Source organism: Canis lupus, chromosome X (genome assembly GCF_011100685.1).
Source record: "Canis lupus familiaris isolate Mischka breed German Shepherd chromosome X, alternate assembly UU_Cfam_GSD_1.0, whole genome shotgun sequence".
NCBI classification, from domain to species: Eukaryota; Metazoa; Chordata; class Mammalia; order Carnivora; family Canidae; genus Canis; species Canis lupus.
In genome coordinates, this window is record NC_049260.1 from 33307662 (window position 1) to 33329510 (window position 21849).

At 38.7% G+C, this 21849-nt stretch overlaps 1 protein-coding gene and 1 pseudogene across 1 annotated transcript in view; both read left to right on the forward strand.

Moving 5' to 3' along the window:
• OTC (ornithine transcarbamylase) overlaps positions 1-21849 on the forward strand; it is a 69381-nt gene that overhangs the window by 33658 nt on the left and 13874 nt on the right. The window contains exons 5-6 of the mRNA XM_038587168.1: positions 16921-17074; positions 18960-19082. Of these exons, the coding sequence (XP_038443096.1) occupies positions 16921-17074; positions 18960-19082 (277 nt within the window). The remainder of the gene's footprint in view (positions 1-16920; positions 17075-18959; positions 19083-21849) is intronic.
• On the forward strand, positions 462-583 carry LOC111094802 (annotated as a pseudogene).

Genomic DNA, 21849 nt, shown 5'->3' on the forward strand with positions numbered 1-21849 from the left:
AGGGTACAGTGATAGTGGATGCAAAATAATTTCAGATTTGTTATTCTTAAAATATATGGATATGTTAGCAGAAGCAGAAAAGTGAAAGGAGTTTCTGCTTTGGAGACAAGGTGCTAGATTAGGTGTTAGACATATTGGAGGTTGAAGCTCCAAAACAAACGTCCACCAGCCACTGGAGATAGACCTTGGGTGAAGTTGAGAGCTGGATAAACAGAACTGTAAGCTCAGTGGTAGAAAATGAGCTCCTGAATTTCCTTGTGGGAGAATTGGAGAAGGCTGAACCTTGAGGTGCAGTGAGGGAGGGGGAGAAGGAAATACTTAGAGTCCAAGGAGAATAAGGATAGTGCAATAACAGAAAAGGCTAAAATGGTAAATGGGGATGTCAGAAAGGTGGGCATACTAGCTACTGCAGAAGCAGACTTTCTTTTGTGTACCTCATTGCTGCTTAATCTGCCAAAATATCTGACAAACCAGATATGGCTGAGATTCAGAAATTCAATAAATCTAAATTGAAGAAGACAAGAGAAATCCACTGCCTTTCACAGAAGCAATTGAACAGGAGAAGCGAAGAAGTGAATCTTAATGACATCTACCCTGCCAATATGTACCATACAATCCATAGCAATTGCCTCCTTGCTTTTCCTGGAAGTTAAACTTTGTAAGATGCAAAGAGATTGGATGATGTTTAAATGACAGTGCTGGCCTTTTCAAATCAAGAGAATAGTGCACACCTGACACTGATTGATGGCATTGCTTCTCCATCTGCCTGTCCGGCTACTTTGGGGGCCTGGTGGAATAAAAAAAAAGTGCCCATTGGTGAAAGAAGAACCTAAGGGGGGAACACAGTGAATGTGGAAACAAAAAGAAAAAAAAGGCAAAACTGGGCTAGTCTCCTAAAAGCTGTTAAGTGCAATTTCCAAAGTGTTAATTATTAAGCAAATGACTTAATTATTCATTTATTCAAAAATATTTATTGAATGCCTAGTTTTTCTTCCAGGAATTGTTTTAGCACTGAGAATAAAATGATCAAATCAAACAAAATCTCTGTTTGGGTGGAAATTATATTTTAGTGGGAGGAGGCTTGCACTAAACCAATAAATAAAGCATGATGAGAATAGCAGGTTGGCGTAAGTGCTATGATGAAGCAAAAGCAGGGTGATGTGTGGGTGGGGTGGGGGTTACTGTAGTTAGGGTGGTCAGGAAGGGCCTCTCTGAGGAGATGACATTTGGGAACTGACTGAAAAGACAGAAGCAGGTATGCAAACCTGTGGGGAAAGCATTGCAGACAGAAGGAACTGCTGGCACAAAAGCTTAAGGCAAGACCAAGTTTCATGTATTCAGGAACAGAAGGATAGAAAGCAATGTTTAAAATTTGCAAGTAAACATATTTTAGATCTTCAAAGAATGAAAAAAAAAATACCCTCACAAGTTGGTCCTGTTTCAGCCATCAAAAGAAAGGTAAATCAGACCAAGAAGTACCTTAATATGCCATCAAAATAAAATGTACTGCTCTTTATATTCTTTTTTTAAAGATTTTATTTATTCCTGAGAGAGAGAGAGAGAGAGAGAGAGAGAGAGGCAGAGACACAGGCAGAGGGAGAAGCAGGCTCCATGAGGGGAGCCTGATGTGGGACTTGACCCCGGGTCTCAAGGACCAGGCCCTGGGCCGAAGGTGGCGCTAAACCACTAAGCCACCTGGGCTGCCCAGCTCTTTATATTCTTGATTACAAGAATAAAACCTGTCCATTCTTCAAAATACTGTGGGCAAATTCTCCCTAGCTAAGTCTGAGTTCAGTATTGTGTAATCTGAGGGTGCTAATGAGGAATAAGGGAAGCACTGAGACATTGAATGATATTTTGTAAAAGCTGGTGTGTCAGGGTCCCCAAGATCACCCCCAAGTTCAAGAATTCATGAGGAGGGCTCACTCATAGGACATAGCATATGGTTATAGTAATGGCTGAGATCCATTACCAGGAGAAAAAAAAAGATACAAAGCAAAATCAGCAAAGGGAAAAGGTGCATGGTGTCAAGTCTGGGGGAGACCAGGAACAAGCTTCCAAGGGTCCTCTCCCTGTGGAGTCATACAGGACATGCTTAATTACTCCCAGCAATGAGTTGTGTCAACACATGTGAAATGTTGCCTATCAGGGAAGCTTGTTAGAGACTCTGTGCCCAAGATTTTTATTGAGGACTGGTGACATAGCACCCTCACCCTAGCATAAACCAAATTCTAGACTCCCAGAAGGAAGGGAAGTGTTTGGCATAATCCACAGCATTTATACAATTTAGGCAGTGAGCTATCCTTACTATTTCCAGGAATGGTGGAAGCCCTGCAGAAGTTCAAGTTCCCAGATGCCAGCCAAGGGCCAACCCTGGAAGTAGGCCTTTCAAAGACAGTCATCTCAGGACTGCTGTGTTAATTCATTTTATGCACCACTGGGCTCTCATCTCTTCTGGATTTTGCTAAATGTCCTTCACCTAGATACACTCTAACTGGTAAGGGAGTAAATATTGCACCATTAGGAGCACAGCTTCAAGATTTGAACTGTTTCCTTAGTTCAGGGTGGATCCCTGTAGGGCCAAACCCCCAACAGACAGAATCAATCATTGCTCACTTCTCTATTTTGGGAAGTCTCTCTTAGCAATTCTTTTCTACCCCCTAACATATCGGAAGACACACACACAAAATACTTTATTTTTTTCATTTAAATTTGCTTCAAATTTGAGGATGTTTTCAGATTTTGTCAATTCTCTGCTGGGGTTAAGAGTTGGACAGTACATTTTTGCCTTCACTCTGGGCTTGTCCTTTTATTTTTTATAGTTTTTTTTAAAAAAGATTTTATTTGTTTATTCATGAGAGATACACAGAGAGAGAGGCAGAGACACAGGCAGAGGGAGAAGCAGGCTCCATGCAGGGAGCCCCACGTGGGACTCAATCCCGGGTCTCCAGGATCACACCCTGGGCTGCAGGCAGTGCTAAACCGCTGCGCCACCAGGGCTGCCCTGGGCTTGTCCTTTTAGATATGACACCAGAAATGACACCTTAGCATGACTATCACGGATACCTAGGAAGTTTAAAATCGGATGGAACTTCACAACAGCAGTGGGACCTTCTCTCTCCAGATTCAAGGCTTTCTGTGCCTTCCATAATGATAGCTGTTGGTGCCTAATGTTCTGAGTCCACAGCCAAAAGGGGCATAATAGGTTCACACTCATTTTCACTTTCATACAGCACCTTAGTGATATAGCTTCAGGAACCATGTGTATGAAAGGCTCCATGGAAAACCAAACAATGTAACATTGTTCTACTCTAATTACTTTCCCTATAGATGTAATTTGCTTATGGTATTGATTGCTAAAATGTATTCTACTAATATAAAACTAGTAGAAAGGAAAATCAGCATAAACCTCTGTATTTGTTTCTTAGGGCTGTCATACAAATTACCACAAACCTGGTGGCTTAAAACGACAGAGATTATTTATTCGTTCACAGTTCTAGAGGCTAGAAGTCCAAAATCAATGTGTAAGCAAAGCCATGCTTTCTCTGAAGGTTCTGGGTAGAATCCTTCCTTGCCCTGCCTAGCTTCTGATGGCTCTCAGCAATCCTTGGCATTCCTTGGCTTGTAGTTGAATCACTTCAAACTCTGCCTCTCTGTTCACCTGGGCTTCTTCTCTGTATGTCTCTGTGAATCCCCTCCTTTTCTTATGAGGACACCAGTTCTCAGATGTAGGGCCCGCCCTCCTCTAGTATGACATCATCTTAATGAATTACTTCTGCAGAGACCCTATTTCCAAACAAGGTCACATTTTGAGTTTCCAGGTGGCTATAAATTCAGGGTACACTATTCAACTGCCTACACAATCACACATCCACATGCCCCCGCAACAACATGGAAAGGTTTCAAATCATTGTCATTCTGATGGCTCAAACAAGGGAAGTTACAGAGGGATTTGTGGATGAGGCACAGTCCTCAAGAGAAGGAGTGAACACTGTCATATTGAAAGGAATGCTTTTTAAAAAGCTGCAATACTATTATTAAAGGTATTTATGAGGCTATTATGCTGAGTGAAGTAAGTCAATTGGAGAAGGACAATCATTATATGGTTTCACTTAATATGGTGAATATAAGAAATAGTGAAAGGGATTATAGGGGAAAGGAGGGAAAATGAGTGGGAAAAATTAGAGAAGGTGACAAAACATGAGAGACTCCTAACTCTGGGAGATGAACAAGGGGGAGTGGATGGGGAGGCGGGTGGGGGGGATGGGTGACTGGGTGACGGGCACTGAGGGGGGCACTTGACGGGATGAGCACCCATCACAGGATGATGCCAACATACTATATGTTGGCAAATCAAACTTCAATAAAAAATACAAAGGGGATCCCTGGGTGGCTCAGTGGTTTGGTGCCTGCCTTTGGCCCAGGGCCTGATCCTGGAGTTCTGGGATCGAATCCCGCGTCGGGCTCCCTGCATGGAGCCTGCTTCTCCCTCTGCCTGTTATCTCTGCCTCTCTCTCTCATAAATGAATAAATAAAAATATATATAAAAAAGGTATTTATGCCAGTGATATTAAGACTGAAAAAAGGCAATCTTTCTTAGGTTTCTTACTGAAATGTTTTAAAATATTGCACCTCATTAGGTACTAAAGGATTGGTGTATCTATAGATTGAAAATATGATATCTCCATGAATCTTTACAGAGTTCACCAAAAAGCTAGCAGGCATGGCAGTTGTATGTCCTTGGGTAAATGGTAACAAAACCCAGCCCTTCACAACATGATCAATGACTCTTCATAGTATAGAGGCAGTTTGCCATAGTGTAAACTTCAAGGGCTTTGAAGCAGGGCTGGGCTTCATTTTAAGTCACAACTCATGCCACACTGGCTCTGTGGTTTGGACCAGTTGCTTCCAAGTCTTAGGTTCCACAGCGTAAAATGGAGGTACAAATACACTTATCTCAATGAGTTACATGAGGATGAATGAGATAATGTTTATAAAGGACAGCCACACGGAATATATTCAGGTAATATTGATGGAACCAAGTTATGGCCTGATTCAATCTCAGGAAAGCTCTGATTAAATTCGAGACATCACTGGGGTCTCCTATTCAGCTTACCGTGACCTACCACTGAGACTCCTATAGCTCACTTTGAAGAGGTCATTCTCAATGCCATTATGCCCTACCCATTTATCCCTGAGGTCCTCAAAACTAGGTACTAATACTTAAATCAAAATAATCCGGCCATTATAGAAGCTTTTGTGAATAAATTGCATGTGGCAATTATTCAACCTCCCTGGATTTCCTCCAACACCAGCCCATTTGAGAGGAGCCCATCTAGGTTTGCTAAAGGTATTATTTTGTTTCCTCATTATTCTTATATTGATAGAACTAAAATTATAACCTGGATAGAGATATCAGAGCACTGGAATATTCTCCCTCCTGGAGGCAGACTCAGTTAATAAGTTTCTTCCCTGACCAATTTACACTGGGGATAAAATATATGTCTCCTCTAAGGCCTTGGCTTGCTTCAATAAAAGGTAAAAATATGAAATATTCATTTTTAAATAATTATAGATTTCTCAGTGGCATTATGCACAACCCAAAATTCCTCCCACTGCTTGACAGTCAGCTATTCAACTGATTGGAGGTGTCACTAATAACAAACTGAAATTTGGGGTGGCACACAGTCTTATTCAAGGCAGGATATGGACAAAAGGAAGACTGTGTGGCAGGATCCCATGAGAATACAAGTTCTGTTTGCCTTTGGCTTTTGCAACACATTTACTGTGTTTCAATAAGTTTAGGAATAGCTCAACTTCTAACAGTATCAGGATTGCTGTATGATTGACCATCTCACCAATATCCATGTTTGCTCTTAAGATCTGGTCCAGCACATGATTGGTGTTTTCTTTTTTGTTTTGTTGCTTCTTTAGTTTTTCAGGTTTTTTGGTTTTGTTTTGTATCTGTTCACTCAACCACATTGACTCTGCATCAGGCCTTCCTGGGGCCATGGGGGACTTTGCTTATGGTATTTTTTGCTTTGTTTTGCTTTATTTCGTTTTGGCCTTCTGAGTGTTTTAATTAATTCCTAAAATTTTTTTTTGATCTTATACCAAAGGGAAACATGTAAAAGAATAGTAGAAATTCGAGGTCAGAGTGTCTTTATGGGTTATTTAGATCAACCATCTTCTTCATGCCTCCTCCATACCAATTTCTTTAAAATTGTTCTCGAGCTTCCATGAAAATATCCTTTATCAGGGCACTCTACATACTGTGCTATCTTGTTTCATTTTTATGCAGTCTGACGGTTCCTATGAGAGTTTATACAAACTGACTGAGAGTTCTCTTCTTCATTAAATTGAAATTGGTCTTATTATGACTCTTGTCAGTGTTCTTCTGTTCAAACTCATGTATTTTAATATATTTGAAGGCTTCAATTCATTGCAGTTATTATTCCTATTGTTGCTCAAATTATCCCATATTTGGCCAATGTGACCTGTCCTCAAGTTGGCTGCTGGGTCATTTTGACATACCTCTATTAGTCTTTGATAACTCCCTTACTGCTTGATATGGCAAGATGTTCCAGGCTCGTCTTGTACATTTCTTTTCCAAGGCCTAGAATTAGCCATTGCTCTAAGAAGCCCTAGTTCATTCTCAATTACTTTCAAAATCATGTTTGGAAAAAATGTTCTTATTTGAATGATATGAGGGTTTTTTCTCTGGTTATTACAGTAATAGTCCTTTTGGTAGAAAATACTAAAAGAGATGTAAAAAGAGAGAGAGAACCACCAATACTGTCATTTTTCTGAAATAATCAATGTTAACATTTTATCTCCTGAACCATCTTTCCATTTAAAGTCCTATGCCATGCTTCTCTTTTTTGACACAGTAGGAAAAGAGATGATGGGGGTGGGGATGCAGGGAATAGACTACATTTTAAACATTTGGGTAAAATCAAGTTGAATAAATGTTTTAACTTGTGGATTATTTTTTTAAAACCCTAACATTGGCTATTGAACATCCAGAGGAAACTGATATGTGTGAGAAACTTTAACTTTGGGTAATTTGGATATTGCAAAAGCAGTTTTGCTGCCATTGTTGACAGATGCCCAAGATTGTCTACCAAGCTGCAGGAATCCACCAGAAGGCAAACAGAACTTTATATATTCAATGGAAATGAAAAGAGACAAAAATCAAGTCATTATAGAGCTAGAGAAAGTATTTTAACTTGTCAACCTTTCATTTGTACTACATATAACACAGCTTTTACAATATTGAAATCTGGGGTTTTAAATTGATGGAGAACCATAAAAAGCCCAGATTACTGTTAATGGCTCTGTAAGCCCAACTCTAGTTATAGGTTTGTCATTGTTTCCAGTGAAAAGCTGTTTTTTTTTTAAAGACCTTTAGTAACCTGGAAGATGAAAAATAAGAATGGTGATTTATTTGTGATTTTTAAAATTTAAATTCAATTTGCCAACATATAGTATAACACCAAGTGTCATCTCATAATGTGCCCTCCTTAGTGTCCGTCACCCATTTACCCCATCCCCCCACCCACCTTCCCTTCTGCAACCCTTTGTTTCCCAGAGTCAGGAGTTTCTCATGGTTTGTCTTCCTCTCTAATTTTTCCCCACTCAATTTGTCCCCTTTCCCTTATGGTCCCTTTCAGTATTTCTTGTATGATTTATAGCAGCTTTAAACATTAAGTAGAAAGCAGCGTCATTGACAAAATATACGAACTAACTAAAGGTCTTTAATATCTTTGTTTCCACAAGTGATTCCAATGTGAAAACAACCTTGGAGCAGTTCCTTTTCCACTTGTATTATTAATTCTATTTCACCTTCAGCTTCTGTGGTGGAAGGATCGAAGTGGCATTTTCTATCAAGCTTTGTTGTACTCCCTTTTGCCCATAGATGCTTTAATGTGCAAGGGGCTTTCTGTACCTAAAGGAATGCACCCTACTTTTTGTACTTTGTTGATAGTCAAAAATATTAATCTTATGAATTTATCAAGCATTTAGCATTCCTTTAAACATAAAATAGCTAACATTCTTTAGTGGTTCTCAAAGTGTGGTCCCCAAACTAGAAGCATAAGCAGTACCTGAGAGTTTGTTAGAAATGCAAAATTCTTCTGGGCCCCAAACCACACCTACTGAATCAGAAACACAGCTGACTATGTTCCAACCAGCCCTCCTGGTGATTCTGATATATGTTCAAGTTTCAGAACAACTGTTTTGAACAGTCACATACTACTTATCCAATAAATCAAATACATATTAAATGAACAAAACAAGTCCCCTCAACCATTTAACCACTGATTGCAAACTTAATCAAATGCTTTTAAACATTTAACTTAATCACAAGCCTAGCATTTTGGATTTCCTTGGATGCTCTAAATATCTTAAAAAGGAAAAGATACATGTAAAATAGCATACTGGTTACAGAGCTGTTTAATATTTTAACAAAACTGGGCACAATGCTATTAATATCATAGATGTTGTTTTACATCCTTATGCCTCCTTTTATTCTTATCCTTATATGGCCCTGGAATTAAAACCTCTATACATTGCTGGCTTGTCAGGAATTCTACAAAAGATTATTTTGATACCTTTTCAGGACCTCGGTCTGTGATTTTATCAGATTGGAAAGAAAAAAAAATCATCTCAGGAGGCTAGGAATGCAGGTTAAGTGGTTTGCCAAACACTCCATTTTGGTTGGGTTTTAGGAACTGGCTACTAAGTTCAAAATAAACTAAATTCAAGCTGCGGGCCAGTAGGCTGAATATCTTTAGCACATCACTTTCATTGTTTATCATGGATCTATATTGGTTTCCTTTGGTGCCTTAACAAATTACTGCAAATTGAGTGACTTAAAACAACACAAATTTCTTATCTTACACTTCTGGAGGTCAGATGTCTAAAATGAGTCCACAGAGTTGTGTTCCTTCTGGAAGCTCCTGGGGAGAATCCAAGTCCTTATGCTTTCTAGCTTTCCTCCATCTTCAAAGCTAGCAGCATAGCTAGCTAGCATCTTCTTTCTGACCTCTTGCCTCTCTCTTATGAGGACCCTTGTATTTACATTGGGCCTATCCCAGGATAATCTGTCTCAAGATCCTTAATTTAATCATATCTACAAAGTTCCTTTTGCCATCGAAGGGAACATAATCACAGGTCCTGGGGATTAGGACATAGGCATTTTTGTGGGGGGCACTTCTCTGGCTACCATAGGATCTTAATTGTAGTTTTTCATATAGATTCTGACTTTTCACAGAAATTAAAAGATAAGGTATTCCTTAAGTTTTATTTTCTTTGTTTTTAAACTCTGGCAGACCTGCTGTAATGTTTTCATGATATATTATCCTGGCCAGTTTGGATATTTTAAAATATATGCCTTTTTTAATGACATTGTTTTGTAAGTAGTCAGGTCATCAGGAAGTTTTATTCCCAGGGAGACAGAAAGGTGAGTCTGAAAATTTTTATTCTTCTTCAGGACAGTTAACTAAGTTATTTTGGAATAAATGGTTATATTGGCATTCTAATTGTAAATTGTATATGGTAACTGATGCTAGTTAACTGCTGGACTCTTCTACTTTACTTTATATAAAACCACAAATGCTGATGGCATGTGTTCATTTACGTTACAGTTTCTACCATTTCTAGGAGTTTGGCTTATAAGTTAATGTAATTTTTTATGATTTACACACATTAAAAATGGTATGAATCTATGCTTTATAAACAGAAATATACTTAATAACCCACAACATATCCATCTGTATATATACACTTATTTATAAACACTTTCTTACTTAAGCAAAGAAATTTAAATGTACATGGTAACAGTCATTCTTTATTGACACTATAATTATACTTTCATACATTTTTCTTTGTATTGATTTTGTCCTTATTGGCGTGATGGACTTTTACAAGTACTTGTTTTATTTGATGATTTTCATTACTATAAGTGATCACAACTGGACAAATGGGAGCTTCTTTAAGTTGATTTTTTTCCTTCTAGCACTGCCTCTGCCATTTAAAAATTGCTTTTGCTTCCTGGAAACAACAGGGAATACTGATTTGTCTAGCCCAAGGACATGTTATTAACTATCCTATAATAGCTTCTGGTTCCCCCCCTTTTTAAAATAGAACAATATTAAGACCAAATTCTGGGCACTAGGGGTACTTACAAGTGTTGAAGGGGAAAAGATTATAGCTATTACTGCTGCCATAGGACTGTTCCTGGTAGTTACTAGGCTGAAAGGAAAATATCTATCTTTAAAAAAAAAGATTATTTTTACATACATTAAAATCTTTAAAAAAAAAAGATTATATAGAGAGAAAGATTCTAAAGCAGATTCCATGCTGAGCACACAGCCTGAGTGGTGTTCAAACTCACAACCCCTAGATCATGACTTGAGCTAAAATCAAGAGCTGTCCACTCAACCAACTGAGCTACTTAGGCACCCCGAAAATACCTTTCATAAGTGTATAATATCTTGTTCTTTCCAGTGTAGCCATATCACTTTGTTAGCTCTTATTTTTCTTATATGATGGGATTTCAGCAACTATGAAGACTTTCCTCCTCTACATTGATCTGTTGCTCCATCCTGCAGCAGAATATCCTACTCTTCCCCCACCTCCTTTCTCTGTTTTTGAGGACAATGGTTCTCAGTCTTGTCTTCATATTGGAATAACTTGGAAAGCTTTAAAAATATCAATGTGAGTCCCCCACCATATCTTCTGCTTTAACTTTCCAAAAGGCAGAATGTGACGTCAGGATTTTTACAGCTCCACAGGTGATCTTAATGGGCAGCCAAGGTCAGAACCTCTGTTCTAGGAGATATTGGGCAACCTCAGTAAAGCAGACCAGGTACTCTCCTATAAGATTATACCATACAGGTTCCAGGGATATCAATTCCACATTATAAATAGGGCAAATAAATGCATCCTTGCCTTTTGGCTGCTTTGCTTTGAGAGCTCTTGGGATTGTTCAAGGTAGGGAATCACAATTGCCCTTTTTCAATCATCTTGAAAAATTCATTTCTATAGGGTAGTGACTTCTCCAATTGCTCCCCTCATGTCTCCCTCTTTCAGTCTCATCTTTCTTCATTCTTTCCTAACCTTGCTATAATTATTCCAAGGTTTGCAAGGCCTTGGTTTTCTCACCTCTGAGGTTAAAATAACATTTACACGTAATACAGACTAAATCTAGCAAAACTCAACAATACATCATAAAGTTCTTGAAATCATAAGAGGTTGAAGGCCCATGGTTCTAGCTCCATAAAATTATTTGAGAAGCTACAATAGAAGTAATATCTGATTTTCCTTCTATGAGATTCTAGAAGGTCAACTGCAGTGATTAATCCAGATTTTTTATCCTATTTGTATACACTTTAGGAGGTGATGCATATTTTAAGAAGCCCTTTCCAATCAAACTCGCCTCTACCTCTCTCTCTGTCATAGGATTTTAGGTATCATAAAATTAACCAATTCTTCTGGAATAGGGAAGTGATTATGGTTATAAACCTTAGTGGGATATCTACTTCCATCTAAGAAACTTCGTCATAATAGAGTTAAAAGCCTGCATTCTATACTATGAAGCACAACTGTATCTGTAAGGGGGAGAGAATTTTTACTAAGATCTTGAAGAAAAGGAAGAAGATTTAAAATTCTTTTAGCATAAAGCTTATGCTTTAGGACAGTGGTTCTTTCTTTTTTATATAAATTTATTTTTTATTGGTGTTCAATTTGCCAACATATAGAATAACACCCAGTGCTCATCCCATCAAGTGCCCCCCTCAGTGCCTGTCACCCAGTCACCCCCACCCCCTGCCCACCTCCCCTTCCACCACCCCTAGTTCGTTTCCCAGAGTTAGGAGTCTTTCATGTTCTGTCTCCCTCTCTGATATTTCCCACTCATTTTTCTCCTTTCCCCTTTATTCCCTTTCACTATTTTTTATATTCCCCAAATGAATGAGACCATATAATGTTTGTCCTTCTCCGACTGACTTATTTCACTCAGCATAATACCCTCCAGTTCCATCCACGTCGAAGCAAATGGTGGGTATTTGTCATTTCTAATGGCTGAGGAATATTCCATTGTATACATAGACCACATCTTCTTTATCCATTCATCTTTCGATGGACACCGAGGCTCCTTCCACAGTTTGGCTATTGTGGACATTGCTGCTAGAAACATCGGGGTGCAGGTGTCCCGGCGTTTCATTGCATCTGTATCTTTGGGGTAAATCCCCAGCAGTGCAATTGTTGGGTCGTAGGGCAGTTCTATTTTTAACTCTCTTAGGAACCTCCACACAGTTTTCCAGAGTGGCTGCACCAATTCACATTCCCACCAACAGTGCAAGAGGGTTCCCCTTTCTCCACATCCTCTCCAACATTTGTAGTTTCCTGCCTTGTTAATTTTCCCCATTCTCACTGGTGTGAGGTGGTATCTCATTGTAGTTCTTAACATTTGTAAGGTTATCTGAATTACCTAGGAAACTTGGTAACAGTACAAAGACCCAGACTCATCTCCTATTTCAGGAGCTTGGGCCTCTGTAGTTTATTATTTCTTCATTTAGTTCTGATACACACTAAAGTTTGGGAACTATTGCCTTACAGCATCAGATGGCTTAAGGGTGACTAGTTATTCTAATGTGGGAGGTCTCAGTGGAGTGGATTATTCATTTCTCAGGATTTGAGATGCCTTTTTCCTTCAATTGAACTAGAAAGCACTCTCTGTCAGAGATTATGGACAAAATCCTGCTTTTGTGGGCTCCCATCTCTTGATAGATATTCGTTGTTGTTGTTTCGGTTTTTTGTTTTGTTTTGTTTTTTGTTTTTGGCCTAGTTAGAGTTCTAAGGAAAGGTTGGATGGTACTTTTAAAAATATGGTGACCTCAATTCTGTCTTTATTAGGAATCTCAAACTTTAACATGCAAATTAATCACCTGGAAACCTTGTTAAAATGCAGATTATGATTCATTGAAATCTAAGTGGCGCCTGTGATTCTGCAGTTTTGTTTGTTTTTGATTCTGCATTTCTAACAAGTTCCCAGATGATGGTGATGCTGTTGATCTGAGGAGTGAGGTGCTAGCTTTGGTTGTCAACCTTAGATGCACATTGGAATCTCCTGGCAAGTTTTTTTTTTAAGATTTTATTTATTTATTCATGAGAGAGAGAGAGAGAGAGAGAGAGAGAGGTAGAGGGAGAAGCAGGCTCCATGCAGGGAGCCCGATGCGGGACTCGATCCGAGGACTCTGGGATCATGCCCTGAGCTGAAGGCAGATGCTCAACCACTGAGCCACCCAGGCGTCCCTCCTGGAAAGTTTTTAAAATATTGATCCCTAAAGGCCTATCCCCAGAGATTCTGTTTTTTTTTTTTTCTGACAATAATTGATAGAGATTATGGTTTGGGCACCAAGAATTTAAAAACTCTCTAGGTGACTTTTATATGCAGCAAATATTTGAAAACCTATGTCTTAACCATCAAACCCCATGTTTTACAAGAAAAACTAAAATGGCTCTTTCATGCTACAATATACAATGTGCTTAGATTGTTAAGAGCACTGGTTTCCAAATCTTGGCTCCTCCACTGATGCCCTGCTATGGGAAGTTTTCATTAGACATGGTAAAATACGAAACATAAAGACAATATAGTAAATTTCATAATTCAAATTAATTCAATGTAAGAGATCATTCTTTTAGATTAGGTCATTCACACCTCTTTTGGTGTTAAAATGTCCTTTTATTAAATGAAGATATCAACGTATTATATGTGTATAATTGCTTGTTGTTTTATGCCTTTAATTTGCTAAACAAAAAGTTGGGAATCTGATGATCTCCATGTTTTTGGAAATTGGGCTGATCCATGAAATCTGAAAACCTGAGATCAATGGGTATGAGAAATCTATAAAAATTTTTTAAAAAAATCTGAATCTAGAAGATATTGTTATAGGGAAATGGTTTTCAGTGTTTGATTCTCTAATCCCTGGGGGCAAGAAGCTTTTTTAGTGGTCCTTGAATTTTATAAGCACCAGTAATTTTCTACAGTTTGAGGTAAATAACATATTTCAGATATGTAAGAGGGACTCATTTTCCAAATATATGAAAATCTATGAAGACCTTACTGAATATATACTAGCTTTAGTTTTTATACATTTAAAAAATGTTAAATCTTTTTATTCAAGTATAAATTAACATAGTGTTATATTACTTTCAGGTGTATAATATAATGGTTCAATATCCTATACATTTCTCAGTGCTCATCAAGATAAGTGTACTCTTATCCCCTTTATCTATTTCACCCATCCCTCCACCAACCTCCCCTTCTGGAAGCCACTAGTTTGTTCACTAGATTTAAGAGTTTGTTTTATTGTTTGTCTTTTTTCTTTGTTCATTTGTTTTGTTTCTTAAATTCCACATCTAAGTGAAATCATGTGGTATTTGTCTTTCTCTGACTTATTTCACTTAGTATTATACCTTCTAGATGTTATTGCAAACAGCAAGATTTCATTCCTTTTATGGCTGAGTAACATTCCATTGTATATATGTACCACATCTTCTTTATCCATTCATCTATTGGTGGACACTTGGGTTGCTTCCATAATTGGACTATTGTAAATAAAGCTGCAATAAACACAGGGGTGCATATATATTTTTTGAATTAGTGTTTTTACTTTGGGTGAGTACCCAATACTAGAATTACTGGATCATATAGTAATTCTATTTTTAACTTTCTGAGAACTATCCATACTCTTTTCCACAGTAGTTGCACCAAATTGCATTCCTATCAACAGTGCATGAGCATTCTATTTTTTCCATATCCTCACCAACACTTACTATTTCTTGTGTTTTTGTTTTTGATTTTAGCCATTTGGACATGTATAAAGTGATACCTTATTATGGTTTTGATTTGCATTTCCCTAATGATTAGTGATGTTGAGCATCTTTTTCATGTGTCTGTTGGCCATCTGTATGTCTTCTTTGGAAAAATGTCTATTCAGTTCCTCTGCCGATTTTTTAATTGGATTAGTTTTATTGGTGTTGAGTTGCAGTTTCTTTGACATGGTAATAATATCTACTTTTTGACCTCTTACTATGAATAAGGCATTATACTATTCACTTTAAATAGGTAATCTCATGTAATCTTCACAACTCAATAGGATAGCTATTATTATTATGGTTTTACAGATAAAGAAACTAAGTCACAGAGAAATTAAATAACATGTCCAAGGTCACACAACTAGTAAGTTACAGAACCATAATAAGAACCCCAAAGTAGGGATCCCTGGGTGGCACAGCGGTTTGGCGCCTGCCTTTGGCCCAGGGCGCAATCCTGGAGACCCGGAATCGAATCCCACATCGGGCTTCCGGTGCATGGAGCCTGCTTCTCCCTCTGCCTGTGTCTCTGCCTCTCTCTCTCTCTCTCTCTCTCTCTGTGTGACTATCATAAATAAATAATATAAAAAAATAAAATCTTTAAAAAAAAAGAACCCCAAAGTGGATACTTTATAATCATGACTCTATTTACTCTACTATCATGAGAGGTTTCCAAATTTTTTGTCATGAAAAATAATTCTTTAAAGCTGAAATGGTTAGAAGCCTCTGTTATAAGAAACCAAGATTTTAAACCAAAGACCATCCTTGCTAGTTTTGTAAGGCTAAACGACCCTAAGATCGTGACTTGAGTGGAAACAGAGAGTCAGACACTCAACTCACTGAGCCCCAAGAACATGGACTTTTGACTTAAATTGACTTTGGTTTGAATATGAGTTCCTCCAACCTAATTAACTGTGTGATTTGGGGCAAGTTACTTACCTTGTGACTCAGGTCCTTCAGCTATAAAATGAGAATAATAACATCCGTCTTTCTGTGTGTGTGGTTTCAATTCATGGCCATGATTTGGTTTGTCTTGCCTTTTTGGTGGGTTTTTGAGTTTATGATGTTGAACACTTTCTTTTTTCAGAGATGATGATAGTTATACAGGGTGCAGGGACAAGGACTACATGCCTTCTCAGGCTCAGCCCCTACAGGAGTTTATCATGGGCTGTATCATTCAAGCTCATGGAGAAGCAGACTCTAAAATGGAATTAGACATGCAAGAGATTTATAGGAGGAAACAACTGTGAAAGATGAAAGAGGGAGGAAGCAGGAGTAGGCAGGGAAAGCCTTCAGACCACACTGCAGGTTTGACCGCAGGGAAAGGAGAAGGAGGAGGAAGGAATAGGGTAAAAGGAATCTGAGACTGCAGGACAGCTTTGAGAAAGTCTTGGCCAGGCCAGTGGGGAACCTCAGAGCAAAGACTGCCCATTGGAGCTGTCCCATGTCAGGCAGAATAGCTCAGCTCTGGTGCCCGGGGGGAGTGTGGCCTTAGTAGGAACACTGCAGTATATCCCAAAAGTGCAGCTGCTGGGGTTGTCTGCTAATGGGACTCCTCCCAGAAGGTTCTCTCTTGTGTGGCAATCTGTGTGTGCACCTTCAAGTCTCTTGCACTGGCACTTTCAATTTTACATTGAAAATGTATGTGTGTGGGATGATGTAAAAGAAAATTAGCCACATACTAGATCATTAATTTTTCTTGGTATACCTGGTTTTTGGTCTTGTCCCTTTTAACTTTACCAACTGTCCCTTGTCAATTATAATTCATCATCATAACTTGTTAGGCCCACAACTGATTTCTTATCTCTGTAAAAAATAGTAAAATCAGTGGTCACTGGATAAGATTTGTGGAACAACATCTGGCTTCTATAATGACTGCATGCTTAATATTAGCTTTTAAATCTGTCATGTTGATAGGTAGCTGTAACTTGGTAAAAATTCTAATTTGTTAGCATTTCTTATTCCTGTTTAAGATCATGTATTTAAAAAGGAATTATTAAGCATAATTAACTTAGATTATCATTTCTTGGTTTCCTGCAGTGTGTTGTCTAGCATGACAGATGCAGTGCTGGCTCGAGTGTATAAACAATCAGATCTGGATATCTTGGCTAAAGAAGCATCCATCCCAATCATCAATGGGCTATCAGATTCGTACCATCCTATCCAGATCTTGGCTGATTACCTCACGCTCCAGGTTGGCTTATTTCTTTGCCTTACACAAGACCAAAATCAACAAATTGTTCCCAACTAGCTCTAAATGGAACCGTTAAATCATGGTGTTTTGTTTTCAAATATCATCTTGGCAAAGAATTATAGCATATGTGTGAATACTATATCTCAAAGGAAATCAGGGCATTGTTAAGAATAGATCATTATATCCTTCTGTTCTCAACTTAATTCCCAACCTCTTTTAATCACTCTCCCTCTCATGCCCTCTTCTCTCAATCACTTTGCTTTTTTGGTGACATATTTAACACAATGGATGAATAGAGAATGCTGGGGCCTATAGAATAGAAAAGCTTTATGTAATCCTACATACATCTGGCTCTGTGGCTTGAGAGTGAAGACTGGTGGAGTAGGTTTTGAATATTCAAAATGGTCAACTACTAAATCACTTTCTGAGGAGGCCATTTTCTATCATTTTAATAAACTGTTTGAGACTGGAGTTAAGAACATAGAATTTATAGAATTGAGGCAAATGTAGCCGTGCCCCCTTAAATTAGAAATGTGAAAAACTTTGAAAGATACATCTCATTTGTTTTGCCACAGCCAATCTACCTGGTGTTGCCACTGGGAATCCTGAAAATCATGGTTTCTGTGTCAGTGGATTATTCTGAGGAAACAGGGAAAACTGGATAGGTCCATATTCTTCCTTATTTGAAAAAGCCACACTCGTATGAATGTGAAGTTAAACTTAAAATGAAACTCTTTGGTGATGAGGATAAGATTCATGCAGAGAACATGATACAATAATTTAGATACCAAGTGGCTGCTTGCAGGTATGGCTTTACATATATGCCAGATAATTTAATTCTTCCCCCTGGGGCTTCATCATTACTAGATTTCAAATTCATTGAAGGACAACAAAATGTCCTATTCATCATATTGTCCCCTGAAGGACCTGGTACAATGCCTTCATATAGAAGATACTCAAAGTCAGAGTTGTATGAATAATAGCAGCTTATTAGAACATGGAATCTAAATCAGATGGACTTGGATTTAAATCCTAGGTTCACCATGTAGTAGTTCTGTGATCTCAAAGTTGCTTAACCTTTCTCTTTTTAAAATATTATCTTTATGAATAGATAACATATGAAACCTACAGATACTTCAAGAAACAGAAAACAAACAGCTTTGGGCCCATTACATAGTTCTGTCAAATCTTACTTTAGAATTTTTTGTTGTTTTTAAGTAAAATATTACAAATAGAGTTGAAGCCTATTGTATAACTCTCCCTGATCCCATTTCCTTTCATCTCATAAAGAAATCATTATCCTGATGTTTATATTTATAATTCCCAGGCATGTATTTATACTTACCTACACATGCCTATATCCCTAAACAACAAAGAATATTAATGGGCATGTTTTTTAACTTTATATACATGTGAACATAGCACCATGTTCCACTGTTACAGATGCATTGCGCTTCCCCATTCTAATACAAATGAATGTAAGCTCCATAAAAGCAGTAATTTTTTTTTTTTTTGGTCTCCTTTCTTCATTGTTCTATCACCACGGCCAAGGAAAGCCTCTGGACATTGATGGCACTCAATTTGTTGAATGAATGAATGAATACAACAAAGATTCAGATTTTAAATGTATGAAAATATGAGTGTCTGTATGAGTTCATACGATGTCATAGTTTAAGATATTAAGTCATTTTGATATTTTTTGTGATTACACATTCATGTTATTGAATTGCTCTGTAAAATGCAAAAAAAGAAACCTAGTAGCTTATTCATTTCAACAAAGCATTAAAAATGAGGTGAGGACTGTTTCCTTTATTTTATCCCTAACAATTGTTTCACGTGAGTAGATTTCCTCTTGGATGCAATCTCCTCCTCCCTTGTCTTTTAGGAACACTATGGCTCTCTGAAAGGCCTTACCCTCAGCTGGATTGGGGATGGGAACAACATTCTGCATTCCATCATGATGAGTGCTGCAAAATTCGGGATGCATCTTCAGGCAGCTACTCCAAAGGTAGGGGAACTTCCTGCCCTGAAACTAAGCCCCTCTTAAATCATCCCAGTTGCAACCACCCAGTGAGAACAAACCTCTTTTCCATTCAAGGAAAGCACAGGTGAGACCACAAAATTTAGGCTATGTTACTGACCTTACTATCACAGTTATGTGGCCTCTTGAGTGCCCAATTTCCCATCTATATGATAAGAGATAGTCTTGGCTAATGCCTTTTCATCCATTAGTCTTTCTTAAAAACCTCCCTGAATTATCCCTTTGAATGCCCTGAAACCAGCCATTATGATGACTAGCATCTTTGTGCTACCACAAAAACTGAAGAAAGCAGTGAAATGCAGACAGCATAGAATTCCCAAGGCATGGAAAGAATCTTATCATTTTTCTAATACTGCAATTTAGTAGGAAAATGTCAATCTAATGTGAAGGTCACAGTGAAGGCATCTCTATCAGCTTAATATTTCAAACTCAATTCCAGGGGGCCCTTCAGCATTTTAAAACTGAGTCCCATATGGCTGTGAAAATGCTCCCCAATATACTTCTTACCTTGCTGCTAATCTCACACAAAATGTACAGGAAGCACGACTTCTTTCATAGATCCAAAGTAACCCTTTTGATATGTAAGAAGCTGGCAATGGTTGTTGCCTCTGAGAAGGGGAACTGGGAGGTTCAAGAGCAAAGATAGGAGGGAGATTTTATTTTCATGGTATATTCTTTTATGTGGTTTGAATTTCTTAACATGTTAATGTTTTACCTATATAATGACAGAAATCCATAAATAAATACACTCAAATAAAAAAGTATAGATGCCCCTAGAAGAAGCCCTATGTTAAGATACCCTTAGCCTTATATAAAATGAATAGGCCTTTTAGAGGACAAAAATTAACCCTACAGGAGACTCATATACAAACCAGTCCTAAAGGATTCCCACAGAACCTTTTAGATACTCTGTTGCTATGGAGTATTTTCCCCACTATGTTTCTGATTGGCTACTAATATCCAATCAGGAGTCTTTGAAGGGAAAACTCTCCTAAACAGAGACCATTTCAGAAACAAAGTGAAAGATATAGTTCGCCCTCTCATTAAGAAACTATTCACAATTACCATGCAGTAGTGTATTTCTGGCCAGGCATGTGTTTGTTCTTATCTCACTAGTCAGTGCAAGAGTTCACTCTGATGAGCTAAGACATCCAGAGGCTTAAAAATTACTCCCTGCTTCTGCTTCTTGAGTTTGAGATGTTTATTTGCCAATCACCAGGAACATGAATTACACAATGTGGATTAATGGCTGAATTTCTCTAATAGGAAACACCCAAATCCCCAAGACTTTTGTGCACTCTTCACTCCTTCCTACACCAGTTTCTTGGTCCAGGCTCCCCACAAGGGATTTGATGAGGATTAGTGTACAAGTGATTTATTAATGAAGTATTCCTAAGGAAGACCTATAGGAGAATAGGATAAGGACGGAGAAAGGGAAGAATATGAGCAAGAGGGTCATTTATAGTGATCGGCCATCCCAGTTTGCATAAGACTGAGGAATTTCCAGGGACATCCAACTATTGGTGCTAAAGCTGGGAGACTCCTAGGCAAACCAGCATGATTTGGTCACTCTGGTGCCATGTCAGGCACCATCCTACAGAAGGAAGCTTCAGCCCTGATCCCACAGGTGAGCTCAGGAGCAACACTTAGGCCCCATATTTATCTCAACCTGAGGCAAGGAAGGTGGGCTTTCTTCCTTTTTTTAAGATTTTATTTATTTATGAGAGAGAGAGAGAGAGAAAGCATAAGCAGTAGAAGTGGGAGAGGGAGAAGCAGGCTCCCCGTTGAGCAAGGAGCCCTAAGCAGGGCTCCATCCCAGAACCCTGGGATCATGACCAGAGCTGAAGGCAGATGCTTAACTGACTGAGCCACCTAGGTATACCATCTTTTTAAAAAGAAATCATTTATTTTAGAGAGAGATAGAGCATGAGTGAGGGTGCAAAGAGAGAATCACAAGTGGAGTCTGCCTTGAGCACCAAGCCCGACATGGGACTCGATCCCAGGACCCTGAGATCATGACCTGAGCCCAAACCAAGAGTCAGATGCTTAACCAAGTGAACCACCCAGGTGCTCCAGAAGGTGGGATTTCATCCTTTTAACCAGTCATTGGTCAAGGGCAGCAGGAAAGGCAGCTGGGTAGCCAGAGGGCTGTCTTCTGAGGAAGAGCTGCAAGCACTGATAAAAGCCCACTGAAATGGGGAGAGGGAGCAAAAGCTGTAAAAAGGAATCCCAGGATCTGGGTAGAGCACCAGCATTGTCAGCTGCATTCTGCCAAATTAAAAGAAAACTAAATGCTTTTCCGCAGTGCTCTTGCTGAACCAGTTTGAGTCAGTGAGCCCTACTGCCTTAGTTTGCAAGGGCTGCCGTAACAAATTGCCGCAAACAGGGTGGTTTCAAACAACAGAAATTTATTGTTTACAGTTCTGGAGACTAGAAGTCCAAAATCGAGATGTTGGCAGAGCCACGTGCTCTCTGAAGCCTCTAGGAGAGGATCCTCCTTGTCTCCCCTTACCCCCAGCTTCCTGGGCTTGTGGCTGCATCCCTCCCATTGCTGCATCCATATTCTTGCCCTTATGTCTGTGTTTCTCCGTACAAATGCCCCTCTTTATATGAGGACATCAGTCATGTTCAATTTAGGCCCACCCTAATCCAGTACGACTTCATCTTAACTAAGTTTTACATCTGTGAGGACCCTCCTCAGTAAGATCACATTCTGAGGTTCTGGCCAAGAGGG